Here is a 26,863-nt window from a genome sequence, read left to right on the forward strand (position 1 = left end):
GCTTGCTGAAAGACCAGGAGACAGAATTCGAATTTGTGCAGACATTTGCAGATGCAGCGTGTATGCCGTCCAGAAAATTTTCTTATTGACTATAGTATATCCGAAAATAATATCAGAAACGCCAAATATTTGCTTCTAACCTGAACGACTGAACTAGAGGCGACTGGCAAAAAGTTTCACGCGTGACATTTATGAGTGCGGATCGATGGCATCAATTCTCATTTTCGGAGATATATTTGGGGTGCTAGTCAAGTTCAACCGAAGCATAAAGCTGGACATTATGGTTAGAAGCGCGTTGTGAGCTTCTGTACAAATCGTAACAGCTCTACATGAATACGTCTGAGCGACAAAGATACGGGAAATACCCAGTAAAGCATTCTAATGAGAATCCGCGCCCAATGAATCACTCCTTAAAAGCGCCTTCCGGCGTGTCTCAGTTGAATAGATGAAGAAAAAAACGAGACACAATCCTGTAAATTTATTAACCAGCAATTTTCCTTTCACTGGTATCGAAACATGTATTTTAATGAAGTAGCTTATTAGCGCAAGTGCGGTGACAGCTTTTTTTTTCAGATCAAATTAAATCAATACAACAAGCAAATTGTTTTTCCTGTCACGTTCGGAAGCGTCCCTGCTCACTATCGTATCGTATACGGTTATCATGATGCTAGAAGTAATCTTTTTTTTTTTACCTTTGAGCTCGGGATGCAGCTGTCTTTTCACAAACTTCCGTTTGCAGCCTTCGAGGTGGAAGGCTGCCACACGAAGGCTTCCTTGAAATGAAAATCACTGGGAAGTGGCAGTCGCTCTGCGGTGACGCTTGGAACCAGCGACTGACAGCAATGGCGTGCACCGAATTGGGCTTCACCAGGTGAGCTTCATCTCGAGCGTGGCGGGGCCCCACGTTTGTCGCTATATTTTCGATATTTTTCCCAAGAGGCGGAGAATACATACAAAGAAAATACCCCTGGCTGACGGCTCGACAAGGATTTGACGTGGACTGTCCAAAGGAAGTGAACAGGATGACGCACTGCGCCGTTCGTCGAACTCTGTGCACCAGCACGCGTCGAATCAGGATTTCATGCCATCGCGATCCCGGTAAGACGTTCGTTTAATAATAATTATCTAGCAAGATCACTGAACAATGTGTCTAGGGCAGCCGGCTTTGCTAGGACTGACTGGCCTACCAAAAAAAAAAAGTTCTCGACGCTAAATACAAGAATTAAAGAGACGCAGGGTCATTGCTGCTGCAGTTGACCCCACGAGGCACGTCCTTTTCGCAGCGTCCGCTTGCAATCCGGGAGAGCATCCCTTCCAGGGCATGTGTCACCTAGTGATGGGGACACCGAGCCTGTCGCATGCGGAAGCCAAATTGTTCTGTGAATCGAGAGGCTCTCGGCTTCTCAGCATCAATTCTAATGTCAAGAGGAACTTCGTATCCGAGTTGCTGCTAGCTCTTCACAAAGGTAAGCTGCTAAAGCACGTACGTGTTCCGAAAGCGCTTGCACGTTGTCGACTGGGGATGCCGACGACACAGTTCAACCGTTTGACAAAAGACACTGGCGCTAGAAAAGCGTTAATATGAAGGCACAAAAACACATGACGAGTGCTATTCCGAGCGGCTACGTTCTAGTGGCGCTCGTCTTGTCATGTTAGACACTGTACATTAAACTCTGCGCCAGAGTCTTTCGTCAAAGGCGTGTATTACCTATACATGCAGTCCAAGCAACTGGTTCATTTGAGTTCGGCTGTCAACCCATGTTACAATCTTTATTGCTTTGGAGGACTCGACCGCTGGCACACTGACGGCGTTCGAGTCAACGGCGTCTGGATGTGGGAGGCAACAAAGCAAGTGCTGACAGCAGGCCGGCCATGGCAACTCCGCGGCGCAGTTCCCGCAGCGCCAGAGTGCCTCATTCTGGAAAGAGTCTTCCAAGAAAGCTCCCACGGAGCGCTGCTCGACGATGCCCGCCACAGGTGGAACGCCGTCCACTGCTCAGAGAGGCTGCCATTTATATGCGAGAGAGCAGCCTTTCCCATAGGTGAGCGGCCCAAACCTGGCAACACAATTACACGAAGGTGAGGGGGAAGAGTAGAGTAACATTTTTCAAAAGAAAGCCCCTTGTGCTTTCGCTGTTCACTTTATAACCAGGGGTCAGCGTCCTCGCTTAAGATTTGGGAACATACGCACACAAAATGTATATGCCAAATAAATTTTCATGAGTTTCGGTTTAAGCCAATGAAGGTCAGTACGAGGGAAGCATGGCGCAAGAACAGCCGGAGCCGTAAATTTTCATCAGTAAGTTTTCTTAGCTTTCGTCTAAATAAACGCCACAAACACTTTCCCCTCACGCGTTCATTCTTGCTAAACTGCGTTAAATCTTTTTATCGATTTGTTCTAGGTTGTCGCAAAACTGACGGCTTATACTTTGGCTCAGCGAACGTAACGGAAACTGGCAAGCCTTGTATACACTGGGGAGATCCTCGCAATGACCATTTTGTGAGCAGACACTATCCACAATCGTACCAAGTGAGTGGCCCGCTAACGCTGCCTCTATTAGTGTTTCCGAAGTACTGAAAGTTGGGCTGATATAAGTACGATATAAACGGCGCTTGTCTTCACCGTGTCTACTTCTTCCGTCTTGGATTACTTTCTGTGACGCCATTACACCGGAAATGAATTTCTTAGCACCTTTGCAACCTGAGAAAAGTGCAGTCCAGAAGAAAACTTCACAGAAAGCGCCATAACAAAGCCCAACGCTGACCCCTAGTACCAGTGAGTGATGTTTCGTACCTAATGGAAAGGGAAATCTATAGCTGGGGACACAAGTGAAGCTTAGTCTTGGTTTAGCCTTAGTCTTGGTTTAGCCAACCTTGGTTGGTCGTATCCTTCCATATACCATAGATAATCATCGAGGCGGCGGTGCGGTTTCCCGTTCGTCTGAGCTTAAGCCACAAAAGCGAGATGTCTGCTGCATTTCATTGAGTGGCGTTGAATATAATGGTCCAGTGGCTACTGTTTCAATTTGTCTTTGACTTTTTTTTATTATGCACTCACAGATTGTCTCGAATCTCAGGTAAACCGACGTCCCATGTTTCCTCACAGCTTGTCGGTGGTTTACTTTACGCGCGACGCCTCTTTGGGCTTATCTATCTGAAAAAGATATTTTCAATGTGCCGCAGTCATCGGATTTCTTGCTGCCACTCGTCAAATTAGTGCTTGTCTTCCTCATGGTAACTGCGTCGGTATTCCTGGGAGAGGAATATCAGGCTCCTGTTCTTCTTCCCCTTCTTGTTCTATTAGGCGCAGCCTGGTGGGTGGCTTTACCACTAGTGGGTGTCGATGCGCACGAAATTGTTCTTGCGAATGGCTTTAATTGCCTTTTAACCACCGCTCGCGCCTGGTTCTTTGCCCATTTTCGAGAATTGCATGGCCAGTGCCGGCACTCACTTGATTTGCATACTATATACTCGTGTGCTTGCATGCAGTAATTCTTGGCGATATGTTGAAACTACATCGGCACTTGGCTCTTCTATTCCTGCTAAACGAGCCAATGTGTGTGGCTTGTTAGTGCGTATGTGACTGTATCTTTTAATAATGTAGTGGTGCTCTTGAGCCTCTCTGGCTACTAAAGAATATAGCTGTGAGCTCCGCGGGGTCGTGTCTTTGTCTGTTGCCTCGGATATTTCTACAACATCGGTTTTCTAAGTTGAAACGACGCCCAGGTACTCTCGATCTTCCTCTTCTCGACAGGCACTCGCAGCCGCGTCTGCATAAGTAAGGAACAAACCTATAGAGTAAGCGCTGTTCCAGAATGTTCTAAAATGCTTGGAAAGTGTGACGACCTTGAGTAAACGTAAATAATGAGCACATTCACTGCTTCCTGGTGCAACATTGTAACAGTCTTGGCAGGCATAAAATTCGAGTTCTTAAAACTACGTCATTACAAGCTCAAAATCATCGGGACAATGTAGTTTGTTGTAAGAAATCGTATATTGTTTAAATGTGTACCATCTGAATTAATTTGCTTTAACATCCTATAATCTATGTCACTGCCCTGAAATATAAAGTGTAAGGCCGGCCTAGCGCAGTATCGTTATATAAGTAAACGACTTATTTCTGAGAAGACGGGCAGTGGCACAATCTGTTTGCGTTGTAGTGGCTCCTGAGCATCACAGTCATCGGCAAGTGCTTGTTAAATATTGTACCAATAACTGTCAGATCAGATCAAAATGTCGGCTCCGCTAATGCTGAAACGCCAGCTCGCCTTTTCTTTTTTTTTTTTTCATAAAATAGGGAGGAAGCTCTATAGAAATGGGCGCCTTTTGGCGAATTTTGTAGGCATGCAGTACTTAGAGCAAATAAGTAGTGGTTCAACAAGTTAATAACACCCAGACTCATGTGTGAAAAACATTGAATGTTTGTTTCAGGAAATGAAAGTGCACAACCACTGCCGTTCTCCTGACGGTGACGATACGCCTTGGTGTTTCGTGAACGAATCAGACTACGAACACTGCGATATTCCGGAATGCTCGAAAATTCAAAGTAAGCATTGCCCCTATAGCTCCGTCGTTCAGCGGGAAAGAGTTCATCGGGAGTCGTCATATGGGTGCGCTTTTTTTCCTAATTTTCCAATAGGTCCAAGTGTTGCTATCTTGCTGATGAAATGTGCTGACAACGAGTTTCAGTGTAGCCCTGACCAGTAAGTACGGACCAATTTGCCCTGCCAACCCCATTTTTTCCCACAAGACTATCTTTGTCATTTTTACCGGTATTTCCTTTCCTTACCACTGCGTGCCATGCATTGATCGGTATGTGAAATGCTGTATCTGCACAGTAAATTAACCTAATTTCATTTTCACATCGCCTTTATTATTCCAAGAACAATTATATGGACACTCACTCCAGGCGCATTTCTGCCGTCGCCGTGACGTTACGTATAAAATCCAAGGGCGATAGCATCGTCTCCGTGCGCCACATGCTGTATGTGCGAGTGAAAGCGTTGCGAAAGTGAGCCGACGATGGCAACGGAATGTCGCGCGCGCAAGGGAGGAAAGCGGGGAGGAAGCGCTCCGTCTATCGTCACTCGCGAGGCAACGAGGGGAGGGGAGGGAGGGGCAGGGCGCGTTTTACTCCGGCGGCTGCTGAGTATGGTGCGGCTGCGCGGACTCTGTCTTGAAAGCGAACTGCGATGAGTACAGAGTCTAGGTGCCTAGAGGACTCAAAGCTTCGCGTGCGCTGTGTTCTCGCTGCTTAGTTCGCGTTGAAGCGAGAGGCAGCACGATGGTCAATTGGCTCGCTGCTGCTGCCTCGCTTCCTCACTTGGTTAAAACACGTTGGCGGGCTAGTTGGTTAGAACCCATGGTAGAGTGTATAAGCGCGACTGTACGAGGACGTAGGAAGAAACAGATAGACAGACACAGCGCTTCACTTTCAACTATAGATTTTTATTTTCCCACGTATCGATAAATATATACCGTAGGCACTGCATGCCTACTAGTCGTATTGAATAACGCATCAGACAATTTTGACTCACTGGTTTCAAAAACCGTAACCTCGTTCACTGAAGTGTTGTCCCCTTTGTCGTTGACACATGATGTCCCCATAGGCAATTTCATAAGATATTTAGACTGGGGATTGTACTTTTCTCCACAAATGACCTGCTGGAGTTATCAGCCGAGAGGCAATAAGCCAGTCCTACCATTTCATTCCGCTCATTCAAAGCTTGTAAAACGCGCAGTAGTAACATCGTGTTTCAATAATGCTCTCACGAAATCATGTGACCACAAAATTGAAGCCAGTTTCAGAGATCAGGCCAAGTGCCTGGCAGATTCTGCTTACCCGATGCGTATTCTCACCTCTGTCGCGGAGGGCTTAAGCAGGAAGTGCAAAAGCGCGTCGAATGGAAACAGTACCAATGCTAGAGCAAAAAAAGTTGCTGTGGTACCGCACATTCATTGCATTTCACATAATCTCAGAAGAATAGCGGCAAAATCGGGGTGGACGTGGTTTTCTCTGCCCCTGAGCGTCTACAGAAGCTTTGCAAACAGGTTAACACAGAGAATAACAAAAGGCACGCATGTTCTACTCAACATCGCAAACAATTTGTAACCTGTACTCATAACGTTGTCTATGCCATCCCACTTTCATGCGGAAGAACGTATGTTGGTCAAACCGGCAGATGCATCAATGAGAGATTAAAAGAGCATCGATATAACGTCACTAGGGTAATCTCGGTCATTTGGGTATTCACTGCCGAGATTGTTCCTGCAAGCCTATGTTTCAAAGCCCTTCCATTCTGTATAGGGCTCATAGCAGGATGACGAGGGAGATTCTGGAGGCCTACGAGATTGCAGAATTAGAGGAAAAGTGCGTACGCAAGCCATCGGTATCGCTATCTGAAAAGGAGATACGATTCCTCGGTTTATCTTTGTGACTACTGCAGTACATGTTTTCCCCATGCCTTGCGCACGTGTACGGTTTATCGAAATTCACCACTGAATGTTCCTTTTTGCTGTTACCTTTGTTTCCGCTCGTACGGTACATATTTATCGATGCGTAAGAAAATAACAATCTATAGTTGAAAGTGAAGCGCTGTGTCTGTCTATCTATTTCTTCCTACGTCCTCATACAGTCGCGCTTATACGCTCTACCATGACTTCCTCACTCCAGCGTCCTTGTCGCGAGTTTCCGCAGTCATCGAGTGAGATGTGTTCATGTTTGCTTGTGCGTACGTGACCCCGCTCTTATTAGTATAGTTAGTAAGCAAATGTTTACAGGCTTATACGGCCGATAAAACTACTATCCCTACTTCGCATTGCTGTCTACTAATTTCCTATCGCAAATCCTTCGCCTTCCGGGCAAAACTGACTTTCCTTTTAATGTAACATAACGAACGATATTTCACATGTAAATAACAATTCCTTCTTTTTTCATGCCTTTTCTTTTCTTCCGCTCTCTCTCACTTCGGGCCTTTCAATCCCTCATCCCCTGATCCGTGCATAGTAGCATGTAGGCGACTTTAGGCACTCCGGAAAATTTATCCTCGTTTCATTAACGAGATCTATCTATCTATCTATCTATCTATCTATCTATCTATCTATCTATCTATCTATCTATCTATCTATCTATCTATCTATCTATCTATCTATCTATCTATCTATCTATCTATCTATCTAGCCTTGGCAGTATCGCCCAAAGGACGAAGCACTGACAACAGTAGCAAGGTTTAGCGTTGCGCTTGAACAATATCGCTGACTGTGTTCTAACTATACGGGGGTGCGACATGCTGGCGCAACGCAAGGTAACTCCTGCTGGGCAATTGGAACAGCACCCTGGCAGCTACCAGGCGTCTCACAACGCGGACGTAATGAGCGCCGCTATTGGCGCTGCAGGCGTCGCTCCTCAATAGCGCTTGAAATGAGACCGGCGGGAAACCTTCGGCGTTGGTCGGCGCCCAGCGAAACGTTAGATGACGTTAGCATGACGTTTACTGCTCAGACCAGAGCATACACACGATCGTGCCGGCAGCGAGTGAGCGTAGCGTTGACGGCGCGTCCGCTTCGCTTCGACGTTTTTGCCACCGAGCGCCGCTCCGTGTCTCTGGGAACTGTCTAACCCTACGCGCGCGAGCCGCGCATGCGTCGTCAGCGGGACAGCGCGACGACGGCGGTGGCGCCGACGACGTGAATGCGCCTCGAACGTTCGTACAATCGCCATCGCAATAATAATTTTTAAAAAATGTGCACAAGATTGGCGAAAATGATTGTTGCGAGATTTAAGCGCTAAAGTTTCTACAGATTTTAAAGGCACATCGCCCCGCCCCCTCCCGTATTATCCTTTTCCGCCACCAGATGGTGACACCGCCCGATCAATAATAATATTGCTCTCCCTTGACATATAACTGAATGTGGACAAAATTGACATCATGTTTAGAATTGCGTAAGAATATACAAGAAAACTGGCGCGGATTTCATAGGGAAGAAAAGTAAGGGCCAGGGGGTATCTTCAGCCAAATTGTATTGCACCCTGCATCGAATAAGGGAATAATGTTAGGTTCAGATGTTGTTGACAGCACTGTCCTAGCGAATAATCAGGTTTATTCACGTGTTAGAAAAAGTGTTTAAGGATCGCTTTCAAATAAGTAGACATTCTAAGACATCCTAAAGTTAGCATGCGTGGATTATGAAAATCATCTGTCTATTAAAAGAAAAAAAAAGTTCCGTGGCCCCATAGCCCCTACTTTTCTGTGTTGTAGGTGCATTCGTAAAGAGTGGGTCTGTGACGAGGACATTGACTGCCATAATGGAAGAGACGAAGCGAACTGCGGTAAGTCATGAATACCTTCTTTTTCTTCTTTATTTTTTCTTTAACCTTTCAGCCGGCCTCGTGTGGACTGTAATTTAGGGAATAACTGAATATTACATATATGCGAAATAATGACAATTAACAAGAAAAACACATGACGCCGAGAAAGTCCAGCTAAAACATTATTGTATAAAGTATATCTTCGTAGCGCGAAAATCGGCTAGACGACATTGAACAGTTCAGTAGTCCTATTCATACGTGTGAACTCTTTTCAGATCGTCTCCTCGAAATGTTCCAGCGGACGCCTATGACTAGAATGAGTAGCTACGAGTCCGCAAGGTATTTTTCTGTGAGCGTCACAAAGGTATATATTGTATTACTCCATTAAACTATCCTTAGTTGGGCGAGCCGAGGGAAGCTGTACCCTAGTAACAAACTATGAGTAAGCACCCGAGCTCCCTATTGCTATTCACCCGGCTAACATCTCCGGCTAATATTTCGGCTAACATTCTATTAGCCGAAAGTGGCGTATCTCTTGCATGCGCCCCCATGCACCACGCTTGCTCTCCCCTCACCATTCACGCCAACATTACTGCCATTGTTCCTCACATCTCTAAGGCTGAAGCTAACCCACTTGAGATTACCATCCATGAAGAAAAAAAAAGGAAAAAAGAACACGATATGATAATCACGAGTGAAACGAGGCGGCGACGAATCACCTAGAATGCTTGACCTAATCAGATTTTACTGCATATGTCGCACTCTGGCATTTTGTCTGTCACTACTTTATATTCTTTTCATTAAAAACTTCTATCTCTATGCTGTACAGCTACCTATACTTGTAAAGATCCCGGCTTTAGCTATTCCCTACTTTTTTGCCACCAGTACTCTAAACGTATCTTGCTTATCTCGACCGCTAACCTGTTAACGCTCCCATCAGCTCTGAATGCCAGCGCTTCTGGAACATCGACGTTCCCTGTACGGGTCTTGCCAGGTGAATATCTTGGCATTCCATTACGATTTTCTGAGTCATCTCCGGACTTTTGGTGCGACAGAAACATGCCTCATGGTGTGCTGAATATTCACCCCTGGATCGTTTTTTGTCCCCAGGCAGCCGGTCGGTTCTCAAATAGCCAGGCCCTACCCTTGAATTCGTTTCACCGAACTCTCGATACCCTACTCTGCGTTCTCTCTACAGAAAGCACTTCGCTACTTGAAGTGCGATCGACGTCCCTGTCTGTGCTTATCCTTCCCTTTTGTGCCCCCAGTGCGCGGCCAAGTGCGTCAACACAGCGGCGTTCACCTGCCGTTCGTTCAGCTACATGGCATCCGGCAGCCTGTGTATACTCAGCGACCGCAACGTGGCACAGACGGGCTCGCTTGTGGCCGACCCTCGGTTCGATTATTACGAGAGCACTGCCCACTCCGGTAAGTGGAATGCTGCGCACGTCACGTGTGCATAATGGCCGCCGTGGCGCTGTCTGGCCGACAATGTACCGCAAGCGGTTTTTCTGGCGTCTATCTTGTCCCAGGGGCGTCGAAATTGCTTGGCGACATGGACGGGCTGATTCGGGGGACGTGCAGAGGGGGGTAGGGAAGGCGCATGCGAGCCCACAGGCCGCTGAGCTGCGTGCCCGAGTATATGTAGTTACAGTCGTAGTGACGGTCATCCTGGTATCTGGGACTCGTTCTCCCGCCTACCTCGCCCTTTCTCTGAGCTCAAACACTCCAGGACCGGTGAGATATGTTCGGCGGCCATGGAGTCAGAACATCAAATGCCAATGTCTTTTTCGGTCTGTAATATTTACATCAACGCTTTCACAGTTGTCATTTCATGTGACATTTGCTGCGCGTCATATAGTAACAAGAATGCTGTAAACATTCCGCGTAGCTAAAGCACTAGACTACGCCTCTGGAGGCTTAGATATATTCATTCGTGCGGTGGCTCGTGCCTGGATGGGCCTTGGAAATAAGCAATAGCACGATACTGTTATTGGGACCGTGCTAACAAAATTTCTGCCGCTTAAGTGACCTACACGATTGGCGGCGCGGGCACCGACGCCAGACCATATAAGGAAACGCCCATATACGTAAGGCAACTTTTGTCGCTTCTAGTATTCTTGAAAACTACAGGGCTTAATGAGAATTAGCAGTCAGACTTGTGCACCTTGCAGAAAAAAGGTAACCGATTACAGTAACAATTACTTCTCTGAAAAATGTGATTACATTTGCCAATTCATGCGTTCTCCCCGAAAGTAATGGAGCAATTACTAAACAGTAATCTATTACTTTAAGGTTACTTTCCGCCATATACTTATTAACATTGCATAAATGCAGCAAATATAACGAGCTTGCCTAGCTCGTTCAATTCGTTATCTGCAACCCTTAACACGTTGTTTACCTTCACGAAGGTTTGTTTTCAAAATGTTGTACCTTCATCTGACCTCGTTTTTGTAAAGATATCTGCAGCGACACTGAAAATACTTTCGATATGATCGCTGGAGAAAAGGGCTGTGTTGCAACGTACGAACACCTTGCACACAATATTGTGCACGGTTACTCAAAGCAGCGGTACACCTGTCTGGGTGCTCTATGAAGCGCATCGCTTCGTTGTTGCTGGGGTTAGGAGAAGGTGCTCCTGATAAGGCCACTGGAAAACTGGAAAATCAATAGTATCCACGTCCGAAGTGACCATCGCTATCGAGCCATACAAGCGTCGTTTATATTTGTCGGCCAACATCTGGTAGACCTCCACCCGGCACCCTTCACTCGTTAGCCATTTAGGCATAGACGACTAATTGTAACAGACTCCAGCAAACGTCGCCATTCCTTGAAAAAGTGGCCAAATCTGTAATGTAATTTAATATAAAACTGCACATAATTTAGCCCCGGTATTGTTCGAGTGTTATAATCGCAAGAATAGGTGCGTATTAGTCACGTATACACGGTGCCCCAACTATTACGCACCAAGATTTTAAAATATGCAAATGTCACGTATACTATAGCTGGACAGAACCTAAGTAATATTGTTTGCCGTTGCTTGGGGATGCTCAGATTATTTTTTTGCATTCCACCTAATTACATAATTAGTCTTAATTATTTAATTAACTTCTAAAACTTCTCAAATATTATAGTTAGATGACAAGTGTACATGAGAAAATGGCAGAGCAACATGAAAAGCTCCCGATGCAGCTTTCTCTGGCTCAATACGTGATACGTAAAAGTGTTTTTCCGAGCCTGAAGGAAGCCCACGAATACACGCAAAGTGCCTCGACCGGCCAGTCACCACACGTCAGCGATGAATGAATGGATGCTATGAGCGTCCCCTTTGGAACGGGGTGGTGGGTTGCGCCACCAAGCTCTCGTTATTATATTGCCTAATGTCATATCTGTGTTAAAAAAGGAAAAAAAAGAAAAGGAAAAGAAAGACACGATGAATTCCCATAACCAAACTTTCTGAACCCCCTATTGTAAACTTTCCTTTTCTACGCCTCCGTTGTTTGTCGTTTACCTACTTTTCCTCCACCAATCTTCCAGTCGTCTCTTACTAATCTCTATTGTGGGCATGTTTGCTTTCCCCCTGCTCTCGGTGAACTCAAGGGCTTCAAGGAGGCCAGAGGTGCCTAAATCGACCGCTGGGCAGATATCTTCACATTCTAATAAAACATGTTCCAACGTTTCCCCAGCTTTACCGCAGCAGGCACATGCTTCTTCCTTACCCGCCGTGGTTGCTCAGTGGCTATGGTATTAGGTTGCTGAGCACGAGGTCGCGGGATCGAATCCCGTCCACGGCGGCCGCATTTCGATGGGGGCGAAATGCGACAACACCCGTGTACTTAGATTTCGGAGGACGTTGAAGAACCCAATTTTTTATGCTTCTTCCTTCTTATATCTCGCTTTATAAGTTAGTCTTCTAAGGCATCCCGATCTCGCTTCCAAAAGCAATGAGCTTCCTTTGGAGCTATCATAAATTGTTTCTTTCCTTATTTCGGTTTCTCCTCAGTAGTTACTCATAGTTACTCATAGCAAGTAGTTACTCATAGCAGGTTTCTTCTCCATAGCCGCCACCCATTAGATTATCTCAGCCTCTCTAACTTTCCGCTTGACGTTCTTTGTTGCCATGCTGCTCACCATACAGGTCGCATACTTGCTGGTAAGCTTCCTAGTCTTTTTTCCTCCTCTATGAATCAATGCTTTTCCTGTACAAATACCTGAACACTCTTCCAGCCCATTTACATTCTTCCATATTCCTCAGTCGTTCTTCATAATCAATTTTACTGTGAGCATCCCTCACTTCAAAACTTGTCCAGTCCATATCACCCTGCACAGCTTCATTTGTAGTCTTCCTGTGAACGCCCAATGCGAGGCATCCAACTGACCTTTGGTTGCCATCGAGTCCATGATTGTACCCCTGATTTTAAGGAAACAACCGCATTTCCAAATGTAAGTCCTGGAACCATTACACATTTCCACATACCTCGGAGGACCTCGTACCTATTGTATCCCCATAGCGCTCTGTGTTTCATTATGGCCGCATTTCTCTTCCCCTTTACTATTATCCTTTTTTTTTCGTGTTTCCATATATCTACGGCCTTCGTTTATCCATATACCTAGGCATTTTTATTCTTTCACGCGAGGTATTTCCTGACCCAGTATTGACACTGTCTGTTCACTGTTTTCATTGAATATCATAACACCTCATTTTTAACGCTAAATTTCAGACCTAAATTATCGCCTTCCTGTCCACAGATATAAGCCAGGTGTTGCAGATCCCTTTGCTTGTTAGCTAGCAACACAATGTCGTCCGCATAAAATAAACCTGGAAGCTGTTGCTTTACTACTGTACCCGCCTGTTTGTATGAGAGATTAAACCCGATATTACTTCCCTCTAGCGCCCTTTCCATCCTCACCATATACTACATCATAAACAGCAGTGGGTATAAAGGGCACCCCTGCCTCAGTCCCTTGTTGATATCAACTTTATCCTCGCTCCTCATCTCTTCCCATTCAATGCAAACGGTACGTTATATGTAAATTATGAACAGCTGGTGTCACAAATCAACGAAACCTGCCATTGCGCTTCTGAACGAGGACATGATATCATATTTCAGTGGCTTCCGGGACATTGTGGCATCGTTGGTAATCACCTCGCCGATGACGCTGCCCGACGTGCCCAGGCTGGCTCACCGACACTCCTTATACCTTTATCGAGAGTCGACGCTGCAAGAGAGCTTCGCAGTCTCGCTCGTACCATCACGTTAGGTTGCTGGCATACACCACAGAACGCTAAGTGTCGTTTATACAGCCTCGACCCATCCCTGAAACTTAAATTGCCAGCGAACCTTCCACGACGTGACGCAACACTATTGTGTCGGCTTTGGGCAGGAGTAGCATTCACCAACTCCTACAGCTATCGTATCGGAATGGCGGATACACCAATGTGCGCTAAGTGCAAGTGTGAAGAGACCATCAGTCACCTTCTGTGCCACTGTTATCGCTTCGATAATCAACGTGAGACTCTCCAGTGTGCCTTAAATAGACTGGATGACAGGCCATTTACGGAAGCGAAGATCTTGGGAGCCTGGCCTCACAGTTCATTAGCCCAGAAAGCAGTTCGAGCGCTTTTTCACTACCTGAGGGCAACAGACTTGAGTGCCCGACTATAGACATCCTACACCTAAGTTCTCTCTCTCTCTCTCTTTCACTCCCCATTCCCCTCCCCACGTGTAGGGTAGCAAACTCGACTCAGTCTGGTTAACCTCCATGCCTTTCCTTCTTCCCCCCCTCTCTCTCTCTCTCGCTCGCTCGCTCGCTCGCCCAATACACTGAATAAGGACAAATAAGTTATCATCCAAACACCTACCTATTCCGAAGCCATTCTGAAGTTCCCCCAAAATGCCATTATTCTCTGCCCATGCTTGTAGCTTTAATTTAATTGCCTACATTGAGAACCTGCATATTTCTGATATAACAGTCAACGGTCTATACGAGCGAATTCTATCTTTCCGCCCCCTTACCTTTATGAGTTAAATTCATTCTACTTTGTCGCCATGGTATTCGTCTAGCTTTTAACGTTTTTGTTCCACTGTTTTCAACAGAGCTTCCTTACTTTTTAGTCCTAGTACATTAATCACCCTAACGGGAACTTCGTCTAGCCCTGTGGGGGTGCGCTTAGGAATTTACTCTTAGGCTTTCTTACACTTGAAATTTGTCAGCACCAGTTGGCATGCTGGCGAACAGTGCCGTGAACGGCTGAAGTCAGAGCACTGTCCCATGAAGCAGACGACGGGACGAACGCCCTCACGGTGCTTCCAGTGATTTGGCACTGCAGGTTTTAAGGCCTGACATACCGGAAAACGCATTTTCGTGTGCCTCATATTGAGAGAGGTCACCACTTATATTTATTTATTTATTTATTTATTGGTACCTCAAATACCCCATTTGGGGTTTTACATGAGGGGTGGGCATATTTACATAATATTTTCAATAAATGCCTTGAACGATGAATGACTGGAGTGGTGCACCGCTTCAGAAGGTAGATGATTCCAGTCTTTCGCTGTTTGAATGAAGAAAGAGTTAAGATGAGCGGAGGTGCGAGCTGGAGGGGGATAAACAGCCTTTGAATGGCCATGACGGGATGAAGTGCGATGCGCAGGCGTGATGTCGGTCTGATGAAGTAGTGAGTGATAAAATTTGTAAAAGAGGCACAGTCTTGCTGTTTTGCGGCGCTGCTCGAGGGTTGGAAGTTTCAGAGATGATTTAAGTTTAGTAACGCTAGTGTGGTAAGAGTAGTCAGAATGAATGAACCTTGCTGCACGATTCTGTATGGATTCTAGTGCTGTTACCAGGTTAGATTGGTGTGGGTCCCATACTGAGCATGCGTATTCTAGTTTGGGTCGAACGATTGTTAAGTATGCGAGTAGTTTTACTGAGTGCGGGACAAGACGTAGATTACGGCGCAGGTAGCTTAGTACACGATTGGCATCATTGCTAATGTTGCAAATGTGTGAGGACCAACTGAGGTTATTGGACAAGTTAACGCCTAGGTATTTATATGAAGTCACAGCACATATTTCCGAACCGGCGATAGTGTAATTAGCTGACATAAATGATTGGCGACGATGGAAAGAAAGTAGTGATGTTTTTTTGACGTTGAGGGACATTAGCCAATTGTTACACCAAGTTTCAATGACGTTAAGGTCGGACTGGAGGGCGCGAGAATCAGCGTCGTTAGTAATAGGACGATAGATTACACAGTCATCGGCAAATAAACGAATTTTGGAAGAACAGCCTATAGGTAAGTCGTTAATGTATATTAAGAAGAGTAGTGGTCCCAGGACTGTGCCTTGTGGCACGCCAGAGATAACGGGTGATAAGGTAGACGAGCATTGGTTAGCGTAAACGAACTGTTGACGGTTAGTGAGAAAGTTGCGTATCCATTGGAGAACACGAGGGTTAAGATTAAGACATGATAGTTTTAGAAAGAGCCGTTCATGAGGAACCTTGTCGAAAGCTTTTTGGAAATCTAGGAAGAGGGCGTCTATGGGTATGTTTTGATCAAGATGCGAGCTGATGTCATTAACGAATAGGGCTAGTTGAGTCTCGCAGGACATGCCTTCCTGAAAACCGTGTTGATTTGGATTAAAGAAATTAGCGGATGTTAGGAAGTTTACAATATGAGAATAAATTATATGCTCCATTAGTTTAGAACAAACACTGATGAGGGAAATTGGACGGTAATTGTGGCACGATGATGATCCTTTTTTTGGTACTGGAATTATCTTACCTATTTTCCAGTCTTGCGGCACCACTCCAGATGATAATGATTGCTGAAAGATATGACACAAAAATACACTAGAGATGTGCGCGGTGTTCTTAAGCATTTTGGAATTGATGCCGTCGATGCCGGCTGAGGATGTTAATTTGAGGGACTCAATTAGCTTGGTGATACCATGTGCTTCGATTGTTATGTCAGGCATCGTTGGGTTGTTGAGGTAAGGACAGTCTGGGAGGTCAGTGTTAGGTTCAGAAGTGAACACGGAAGAGAAGACAGAGTTTAGTACTTCAGATACTTTATGGTCTGGAACACGGTTATTATCGTTATCATATAATAGTAATGGTTTACGGTTATTTGGGTTAATGTATTTCCAGAATTGTTTGGGATTGTTTTGCAGCATGTTAGGGAGTGTAGTTGAGTAGAAGGTTCGTTTAGCTGTTGCGGCTAAGGAATCAAACTCCTTTTCAGTGACGTAATATTTTTCCCAGGCCGGAGCGGTATTGGAACGCTTGGCTTTACGAAACAATCTTTTCTTTTTATTGTTTAGTCGTTTTAATGTGTTGTTGAACCATGGGGACGAAGGTCGCTCTGTTAAAATGATGGTTGGTATGTAAGTCGTAGTGAGTTCGATCATTTTATTTTTAAAAAGCGTCCAGTTGGCGTCTACTGTGCGCTTCGGGAAATCTATAATGAACCAGTTGTAAAACTCGGTTAGTGCATTGTTGATGCTGATGTAATCACCTTTATCGTAGAGTGTTATTTTCTTTTTTGATTTTTTGCAATGAGGTAGCTGCCAGGATAATTCTGCATGTAGTACCGAGTGATCACTTAGTTCTGGTAGATGTGTTATAGAAGAAACACTGTCGGGATGGGATGTTAAGATAAGGTCGAGTATGTTAGAGCACTGTTCGTTTTTCCGCGTTGGGGTAGACACTAGCTGCGTCAAACCAAAGGTGAGGCATGTGTTAAGAAAATTACATTCAAGGTTATTTTTAGACAGTGTTATGGCTGGTTCGGACCATGTTATATCAGGAAAGTTAAAGTCACCTAAGAAGAGTAGTTGCGCATGATTAAATGACTTCGTAACAGTTTGCAGTGCCTCGTGAAAGTGAATAGTGAAGGAAACATCTGCATCGGGGGGTCGATAGCATACACCGATAATAGTTTGTAGGTATGAAGAACTGCACAATACGAATAAGATTTCTAGAGGTGAAGTGATATTGATAATGGAGCAACAAAGGCTGCGATGGGCAGCTATCAGAACACCTCCTCCGCGTTTGCCTACACGATCCCGCCTAAATATGTCAAAATCAGGAAGGAAAGAATTAAGCTCTGTGTTATCGACGGTAGAATTCAGCCACGTTTCTGTTAGTACAAGAAGCTTACAATCAGCAGAATCGATAAGGCTACAGAGTGCTTCGCGTTTGGGCAATAAGCTTCTAATGTTAGTATAAACGAATGATACAGGGATGCTATATGGTTTTGCGATAGTGCGTGATGGTAGCTATGAAGTTGATATAACTCTGTTTGTAGTGTTATCATACTTGTAACTTCTGTTATCCACGATTAGTTTGTCGTACCGGAGTTTGAAAGGTTTCTGTTGCGACTTGCCGAACTCGATTAGTTGTTTACGTGCATGCCGAGTGTTAGCTGAGTAGTCTTCCGATATGCTGTAGCTGGACCCTCTAAGTTGTTTAGCATTTGAAAGAATGTGTTGTTTTACTTTGAAATGAGCTAATTTGATAATTATGGGTCTGTTTCTATTAGAGCTGTATCTGCCAATTCTATGAGCGCGCTCAATATCGAAGGGATCCAACTTGATATTAAGGTTAGAAGCACAAAGTTCCACAATTGTCTTCTCCGATTCTTGCCACGTTTCACGCTCAGTATCAGATACCCCAAAAAACACAAGGTTAGAACGACGAGCTCTATCTTCTGAATCGTTTAGTCTTGATGAAATGTCGGAAATGGCTTTAGTGTTTGTATCGACCACTGTCCTGATGCAATTAACTTCGGTTTTTAGTGCAGTTATGGCGGAAACATCACCTTCAATTTTTGTTAGTCGCCTTTTAATGTCGTCAAAAATTTTGTCGTTCTGAGATAGTTTATTTCGAATTGATTTCATTTCACTTAGAAGAGATGCCTGACCCGAGTTTATTTCCTCCAATGCAGCCATTATGTCACAGGATGCCTGCGTTGAAGTGGAACGGGTGTTAGGGCCGGGATTTAATTCTATGTCGCCAGAGAGAGCAAGAAGTTGTAAGATGACAGACGTGCAGTCACGAACAATGGTAATGCAGCAGCCTGGGCTTGGCAGCACTAGCAAAGCGGCATAGCGGGAACGACGCGCATAAATAGCGTAATTGGTTGTTACCTGTAATGCGAAAAGGCGTCCGGCGTCAGTGAACCGCATTGTCGGAGTGCTGCCAAGCCCACTGATGAGAGCGAGGGGGTGACGTGTTTTATGCGTGAAGGTTGATGTCTGTTTCGATGCGTCGGCTGAGGCAAAGTTGTATGAAGACGATAGATGCAATGAATTTCCGTTCAGGGGCGGTGCGGCGCAGTAGTCAACGGCGCTTGCATCGTTTTCGGAGCACTGGAGGGTAGACGAGGTTGGCCCGTCTGTAACACCAGCGCGCTGAGGGTAGGGCGAGCCTACACCACGCACGAAGGCATACAGCTGACTGTAGACGTGAGGCGGCGCTGAGCGTCGGTCGGCATTGGCATTCCCGGGCAGACGATAGAGGATGCTCCGCCAGGTAAGTGTATCCCGCAAGCCAACACACCGTAAGCCGGGCGTGCCCGCAGGCCCCGTGGCGGCACCAGGAGAACAGCAGGTGCCAACGGTGAAGCAGAAGCCTGTGAGCACCTGTAATGCGAAAAGGCGTCCGGCGTCAGTGAACCGCATTGTCGGAGTGCTGCCAAGCCCACTCATACGAGGCAGGCCACATTAATGGCATCAGGTAGTATATAAGGTAGAAAACTATAGTGCAAATTGCGATGCAAATTCACCCTGTCAGTAGAGCACACCGCGGTAAGCTAAGACGTGGAGCTCCAGCATTTATATTCCAGATGTTATTTTGCTGTACGGGTTAACATTGTCACGGAACTTAATCGTGTAAATAGGGAACAGCAAGAAAAAAGTTCATCGACGATGTATGGAAAATGTGTAAAACACATACCACTGGGTATGTATCTATGGGGCCGCTGGGTGCATGTCCCAGTGGCCAGCGGGCATCTGGCGGCCTTCAATGAACCTTTTTTGACGTCAACTTGATTCACTGCAAGTATCGCAGCAACATCACACCTACACGATGACATTCACGTAATTTTTCTTTCAAATGAGAGTCGGCGTCGACGTGGTTTTAACGGCTCTCAAAAAGCGCGCTCCTGCCAAATATGACCTTCAACATCGCGTTTGTGCTCTTTAAGGGCTTTGCATGGGAGATGTCAAGCTAAAAGGCTTTCGCTGCTGCCGAAGTAATTCACGAAAACTGTTGTGATTTTCTCGTTAGTCATACAATGACGAAGTATTTGCTAGAAGAGTACAAAGGTTGCCAGAGTAAGTGCAGTGGTTATGGCTGATAACTCGTAGGCTCGTGCGTGGGTTATTCGGCTCCATTGGCGCTTCTGCGCTTCCGGAAGTTTTCTTCATATATAGTTGGTTCGAACTCCTCACGCCGCAAGCACAACAGCCTCACTGTGCAAACCGCACGCATGCTTCCCTCATGCCGACGCCAACTGCAGTCCAGAACCTCTACAACGAACGCCGCCAGAACGAAATGACCCGTATAACGAAGGAATAACTCTGTCCCTGTTATTCTCTGAGCTGTGCGCTGCGCCACGTTTACAATGAAGTGACCTGTGTAACGAAGGATTTCGGAGGCCCTAAGCACTTCGTTATAAAGGCGGTTGACTGTATTGCACATCTTTGACACGACTGGCACGTATACGCCACGTCTCACATAGCATGAGCTAGAGCACGTGTGCACTCTAGAATTAATGACTTTCTTACTTGCGTCACGAGCGGGAGCGTGTCAGTTTGTCCCATTCTCGCCTCGTGGCAGCCAGCGCTTTGGGACGCTGTGTTAAACGCCACCCCCGCCTTTGGCGCCTGCTCTCATTCCCCAGTCCTTTCCTCGAAGCGGAACGCTACGAAGACGCTGCGAGACATTGTACCGCCTTCGGGTTCCGCCCTGCTTGTACCGTTTCCGTCTGGAGTAGAAAATTCGCCGTCGATTACTATACTCCCTAATACGATATCTACGCGTGTTTTCATTTCACGATATATTGGCTGGCGCGGCGAATCTGTCACACGCGGCACATTGCAAATACAGCGAAATGTGGCGCAAGTGCCTCGCTAATCGGGAGAGGCAGCGCGCGGGTGACGCGTAGGCGCGATTCACAGCAGCCGCCACAGACAGACCTCAGCTCATGCAGCGCTTTGTTTCCATATATGGTATCGGTGGATGCGCTCTCCGCATACTATCGGTGAACAAACGACAGCGCGCTACTCTGGCGCCATGTCGTAGCGGTGGTCGCCACAGAGCCCGTCTTGCACTGTACTACACTTCTCACGCTTTCGCCATACCCTCCTCCTCCGCTTTTTTCCTCGCACTCTATTCGGTATCGCTGTTTTTCACGCCTCGCTGCGCTCCGCGTTCACTCTTTCATCCTTCGCTGTGCTCGTTTTCTCGGTTACGCCGACGCCGACGCTCAACGTATGAACGGGCGCTAGCTGCACTTTATAATCATGGACAAAGAAGACGTACGTCTCCCGTTTTTTTTTATTTCTTGAGTTGCTTTGCCGATTGCACATGTGTCGTTCCCGTTCTGTGTCCGTTATAACTACATTTATTTTTGCAATGCTTCGACATTCTTAATGTCTTAGAAAGTAGACCACTCTTCAGTCATAGTCCATTTCACACAGCTTGCCGCGACAAAAGCCGTCGGTGACGGCAAGTGTGAACACGTCGGTGCGTTTGCGTTCACCGTCGATGCACAGCAAACAGTTATGTGCCGGACGCAACCAGAGTTGGGAAGCGCGAGGATAGAAAACATACCCTAAAAGGCAGACTCATGCACTGACAAGACGGCAAAATGGCAACTGTAAAAAATATGAGTGTTCGCCTTCGTAGCCCAAGCTCCGGAGCCTTTACAGCTGCGGAGGTGAAGAGAAGCAAATCCCATGGGACACAAAGCTCTTGCGTATGAACTGTTCCTTTAATGTTAGAACTGCTAAACTATAGCAAATCAGCGTCGGAAATGTACAGTGGTCAGCGACTGAAACGCAATACTCGGAGCGCGCGGCTGCCACCGTGTTTTTTATTTAGCTCTAGGTGGGGGATCGCCGTGAGACCGAACGCAGTCGCAATGAATCACAGAGGTTCTCGCTTTCACTGCATACCACAATGCATCAGCTTCGTGTCCCCAGCATTTACAGTCCGTGCAAAAAAGCCCGGCGACCACATGCTTCGGGTAGCGCGTTTCAATTGCTGAGCACTGTACGCAATGTTGCCTACAGACCGCGAGTATCCAGTCTTTGCGCCGTTCCATCTGGTGAGGCCGCGATGAAAAACAATTGAAGTGAGGTGGCCTGACCAACTTCAGCCATGTTGCAATAACTGTTCGTGCACCCAAAAAAATGCAACATGTTTGATCAGATTTGGTTTCACGTGATATTTCGGCAATGCAAACAGAAAAACACGACGGAACATATTAAATCAGCGCAGCTGGCGGCAGCACCTGTTGAGCCTTGCCTGGCCGTCACATGCCATTTCTTTCGTGGCGCCGCCGCATGAAGCCGCCACCAGTACAAATCCTCCCGCGCTCGGTTCCGGGCTGCTTTCACGCTCGGAAAAAACACTTTTACGTAGCACGTATTGAACACCAGAAAGCTGGATCGAGAGTTTTTCATGTTGCTCTACAATTTTCTCGTCAACACTTCTCATCTAATTATAACATTTCGGAAGTTCATTAATTGATTAAGACTAATTATGTAATTAGGCAGAATGCAAAAAATAATCTGAGTATTCCCAAGCGACGGCAAACAATATTACCTTGGTTCTGTCCAGCTACGTGGCATTCGCATATTTTTGAATCTCGGTGCATGATAGTTAGGACATCCTGTACATTAACATATATTGTATCTGTGCATGGTGTTCACAGTGGAATTTTTTTTTTAATTTTGAAGTGAATAACTCGCCGGACCTTTTAATGAAGTTATTATTATTCTTCGTGAAGTGACCGTTATTAGTAAATTACAGTGAGCGTTACTTAGTAAACAAAGTAATCGTCAAACTACAAAATTACCGGAAAATTGATTTTATTACAAGTAAATTATTACATGTAATGAATTACGTACAAGTCTGTAAGCAATAGGTTTATTATCTGTGCCTCTCCGTGGGTGTATGTGCCGCCTGTGCGTTTGTGTGACCATTGTGTGCATCATACTTTTTCACCCCGCAGTAGCATGTCTAGGCTCCTTCCTTTCCTTATCTCTACTTTGTTACCACTTTACCTCCCGCTCCCCTCTCTCCCCAGTGTAGGGTAGCCAACCGGATCTTTTTCTCTGGTTAACCTCCCTGCCTTTCCCCTTCCCTCTCTCTCTCTCTCTCTCTCTCTCTCTCTCCACTTTCTCATAAAAGTCGGCTTCACCCTCTCTTTCTCCCTCTGTTGTGAACCCACACCCTCGACCTCAATAGCTCATCGCGATCCAACTTTTCTTTTTTTAATATCTGGCGGTTAAATGTGCGGTGTTGCGCTTGTTGTTCTCCGCCGCTTTGCAGGCAACTGCACCGGCATGTTCCGCTGTAGCAACGGCAAATGTATCAAACGGCAACTACTCTGCGACATCGCCAATGACTGCGGCGACAGGTCGGACGAAACAAACTGCGGTCAGTTGCCAAGCGACAACGGGCCGCCGACGGGGCTGTGCCTTAAGTTCACGCGATAACCAGCGTCCTCGTTTACAGTGACCCGGATGGACTTTCAGGTGCGTCTTCGAGGTGGACCCCGAACCCTTCTGCGGCAGACCGAAGGCCGCGTTGAGGTTAAAGTCCACGACCAGTGGGGTCTCGTCTGCGACGACAACTGGGATGCTGAGGCAGCCAACGTCGTATGCAGGGAGCTCGGCTTCCCGCTGTGAGTACCGGACCACATACGACAAAGGCGACGCTTGCTTTGGAGCTATAGGAAGCGTTGAACTCACGCTGTACGAGGGTCGCAACATCCAAAGTCGAGTAGCCGCTCTCAACCGACCCGCGAATCGGAGCTCATTAAGGCAAAAACGTGTCTTCTACGCGCGCAGTATGAATGCAGCCTCTGGCCATATAGGAATTAGCATACTTATACAAGGGCAAACAAAACTGTGTGTTACCAAATATGTCAGAATGACCGTTTAGAACTCTACGCGTATACATTCATGCGCAGCGGTGTCTGATCGTTCCCTCGTGACTTGCAGGGGTGCCATTGAAGCAACCAAGGAATCGCAGCACGGACTTCCTCCCGAGGACAGCGTCGCTCAAATATTTATGGACGACGTTCTGTGCGTTGGGAACGAAACATCGCTGGCGCACTGCTCCTTCCCTGGGTGGAAAAAGCACAACTGTTTCGCCAACGAGACCGCAGGAGTGCGATGCAGAACGAAAGGTATACCGCCGATCCGCCTGGCGATGAACACTCCTGTATAAAACTGTCATACATGAACAAGTTTTTCCGCACCGCATGACCTACAGAGAGGCTGTGTGGTCTCATTTCTTTTACCTAGCACGCTCTGTCTTTTTCTTTCAGAATTATTTTCATTGTTCTTTTCTTGCAAGAAGAAAGCATCTTTAAAGGAAGCGCTAATGAAGCTGTGGGCGAAGCTTCCATAATGATACATACTTAGCTCGCTTTGCCTAAGTAGCCACTTCCCTAAGTAGCCTTAAAGTCACCATTTAAAAAAATGATTCGCTCTCTCTCGCGTGTGTGTGCGTGCGTGCGTGCGTGTGCGTGTGTGTGTGTGTGTGTGTGTGTGTGTGTGTGTGTGTGTGTGTGTGTGTGTGTGTGTGTGTGTGTGTGTGTGTGTGTGTGTGTGTGTGTGTGTGTGTGTGTGTGTGCGCGTGCGTGCGTGCGTGCGTGCGTGCGTGCGTGCGTGCGTGCGTGCGTGCGTGCGTGCGCGTGCGCGCGCGTGCGTGTGTGTGTGTGTGTGTTTCAATTAGAAAATTTGGCCCGCTTAATCTTCAGCCTTTAGTAACTTGACGCATTACTCGGTCACATAAGTTGGCATTGCATGAGCAACGTCTGAAAAATATTTTTATCAAATACTTGTTTCTACCATATAGTTTCCTACTATAATTGGCTGTGTGAACTCTGGTGCTAGGATTATTCATCTACCATGGGAATGATTGTTAGTACATGGATTTGTGCAATCTTAGTTTTCTTGTAGTTTTGTTTACTGCACTTCATCTGCCTTTGTTGCCCTAAGGTTGGAAGCAATGCTACGTTTCTGAATGCAGAAGGCTATTTATAACGCCATATGTTTTGCACTCTGTGAATATGGAATGGCACCGAAAGCACTTCGCTCTTCGTTTGGGAGCGTTGACTGTCGTCAGCTTTTGCTGCCATTCCATGTTCACAGAGTGGATTGGTTGTCATTTGTTCTTTCAGCGTCGCGGGAACGTTGTTCGTCGGTGGTCGTTTCGCACCATCGCCTTTTACATTATCGTTGCTGTTCCCTCCGGCGCTCCTCGTACGCATGTTGTTCTTCGTGTGTACGAATTATACGTGTCCGCCCCATCGATAACGCAATTGTCTTTAGAGCCGATACCTCTCCTGCTTATATACTGCGATAACCTTGACGTCACGCTATTTTTCACGGCGAGTGTTCTAATCTCTTCCGCATTTTGACATCTGCGCCACCGCACTGCACTCGTATGGGTTTGCTAAGTGATCGTTCACTCCGTTTCTGTTGCCGGACGCCGAAAAACCATGGAAGGTTAGTCATATACAGTTTTCGCTGTAATAATAGAGGCAATATGAACAATACAGACCAAATTAACATACTAACTACCTAGTAAGTAGTCGCTTAAAATAAATTTAAAGAAAGAGAACGAGTAGAGCCAGGCAAAGAATTCCAGCTACACATGAAAAGAAACTGTTTTTAGAAGTGTCCGTACGGGCAAAAAAGGCGCGATGTTTAGGTGATGGTAACTTCTATTATTAGACGGTTTAGCAGCAATCACATAATTATCTGAAGAAAACCGGCAAGAGGAGTTAATAATGCAATGCAGAAACTTTAGTGATTCCGCGCGTCGGCGATCTGAGAGCGGTTGCAAGCCAACCAATTGAGGCTGATTGAGCCACCCAATTAAGACTAATAATGTAATTAGACCAAATGAAAAAAAATAATGTGTGTATCTCCAAGCGACGGCCAACAACATTACCTTGGTTCTGTTCAGCTACGTGGTATTCGCATATATTTTAAACTCGGTGCATGAAAATTGGGACACCCTGTATACACAGGACAACGTTCATTATATTTTAAGGAGGAGCTAGCCAACTAACAATTATTCCTAATGGTATGGATAGCCTATGCCTAGAGAATAAATATGTTTCTGTATGTTCACCTCGCTTCAAATCGCTTTGCGTGCTTTGTTGAGCCTGAAAGAAACCTGCAGACTTTAGTGACACCTACGGCAGAGCCTTTCATCAACGGCGTGTGAAATCCACGTGAATGATATGTGTCTCAGTATTGCTTCTCTTTCCAGTAGGTAATGCTAACAACTCATGAAAAAAAAACTTCTTAAAAAATAAAATTATGGGGTTTTACCTGCCAAAACCACGATCTGATTATGAGGCTAGCCGTAGTGGAGGACTCCGGAAATTTGGACCACCTATAGGGTTCTTTAACGTGCACTTAAATCTAAGTTCACGGGTGTTTTCGCATTTCGCCTCCATCGAAATGCGGCCGCCGTGGCCGAGATTCGATCCCGCGACCTCCTGCTCAGCAGCCCAACACCATATCCCCTAAGCAACCACTAGGAGAAAAAAAAAAGAGAACTGCTCTTATTATTTACAAGATTTACTAGGGACGGAAACATCACCACTTGCATGCAGAGCGCATAAATATGTATAGTTCACTCAGTAATCTAAATGAGGCCAAGCCAGATTCACTCGAAACCATAATCAATAGCAGTGATGCTCAACAACGGTTATACTCGGACTCACAGTAATATATATATATATATGCATGACTCGCCATCACGGCCTGGGCCTGCGAAAGTGGATGTACAGCGAAGCTGTTGAAAACCACCACTACAACTGCTGAGTGGAGTATGCAATGCTTTATTGACATTAGAGTAATGCTAGTAATGGTCATTTAGAGTAATGGTAGTAATGGTAATTTTGACAACACGCCACCGCTTGGTCGTATTCCCGTTTCTTTTTCCCTTTGCCGCTCCTCGTATTCACGCCGCTCCTGTGGAGTGCTAACTATGCGTTGCCTGATCATCGTGGCGCTTCAACAACAATCAAATCAGTGGCTAGGTTGGTTCTTTTATATACGAAAGGCCAGTGACGTCACCCCCCATGTCGCAAACTGCCGTCGCCGCGGCAGCTTGCGCATCAGTAATATTTAATGGGAAATGTATGCGGGGAGCGGTACGTGTTTCCCATTGTTATCAGGAGCGCTTTATCATTGCCTCCTTACTAGATGCCTGAGGAACGGCTCGCGCTCCCAGCGGAACGGGCCTGCCCTCAATTGTGAATAAGCGTCGCGAGGTGGCGTTCGTGACGGA

The 26,863-nt window shown here is 46.2% G+C and overlaps 1 protein-coding gene across 1 annotated transcript in view; it reads left to right on the plus strand.

Moving 5' to 3' along the window:
- Positions 1–205: 205 nt before the first annotated feature.
- LOC142572310 (neurotrypsin-like) overlaps positions 206–26,863 on the plus strand; it is a 63,450-nt gene continuing 36,792 nt past the window's right edge. The window contains exons 1-11 of the mRNA XM_075681355.1: positions 206–297; positions 740–871; positions 3,305–3,314; positions 4,432–4,546; positions 4,640–4,703; positions 8,259–8,329; positions 8,584–8,672; positions 9,577–9,736; positions 22,874–22,981; positions 23,060–23,228; positions 23,548–23,735. Coding sequence (XP_075537470.1) covers positions 206–297; positions 740–871; positions 3,305–3,314; positions 4,432–4,546; positions 4,640–4,703; positions 8,259–8,329; positions 8,584–8,672; positions 9,577–9,736; positions 22,874–22,981; positions 23,060–23,228; positions 23,548–23,735 — 1,198 coding nt within the window. The remainder of the gene's footprint in view (positions 298–739; positions 872–3,304; positions 3,315–4,431; positions 4,547–4,639; positions 4,704–8,258; positions 8,330–8,583; positions 8,673–9,576; positions 9,737–22,873; positions 22,982–23,059; positions 23,229–23,547; positions 23,736–26,863) is intronic.

The sequence above is a fragment of the Dermacentor variabilis genome, chromosome 1 (assembly GCF_050947875.1).
Source record: "Dermacentor variabilis isolate Ectoservices chromosome 1, ASM5094787v1, whole genome shotgun sequence".
Taxonomy (NCBI): Eukaryota; Metazoa; Arthropoda; class Arachnida; order Ixodida; family Ixodidae; genus Dermacentor; species Dermacentor variabilis.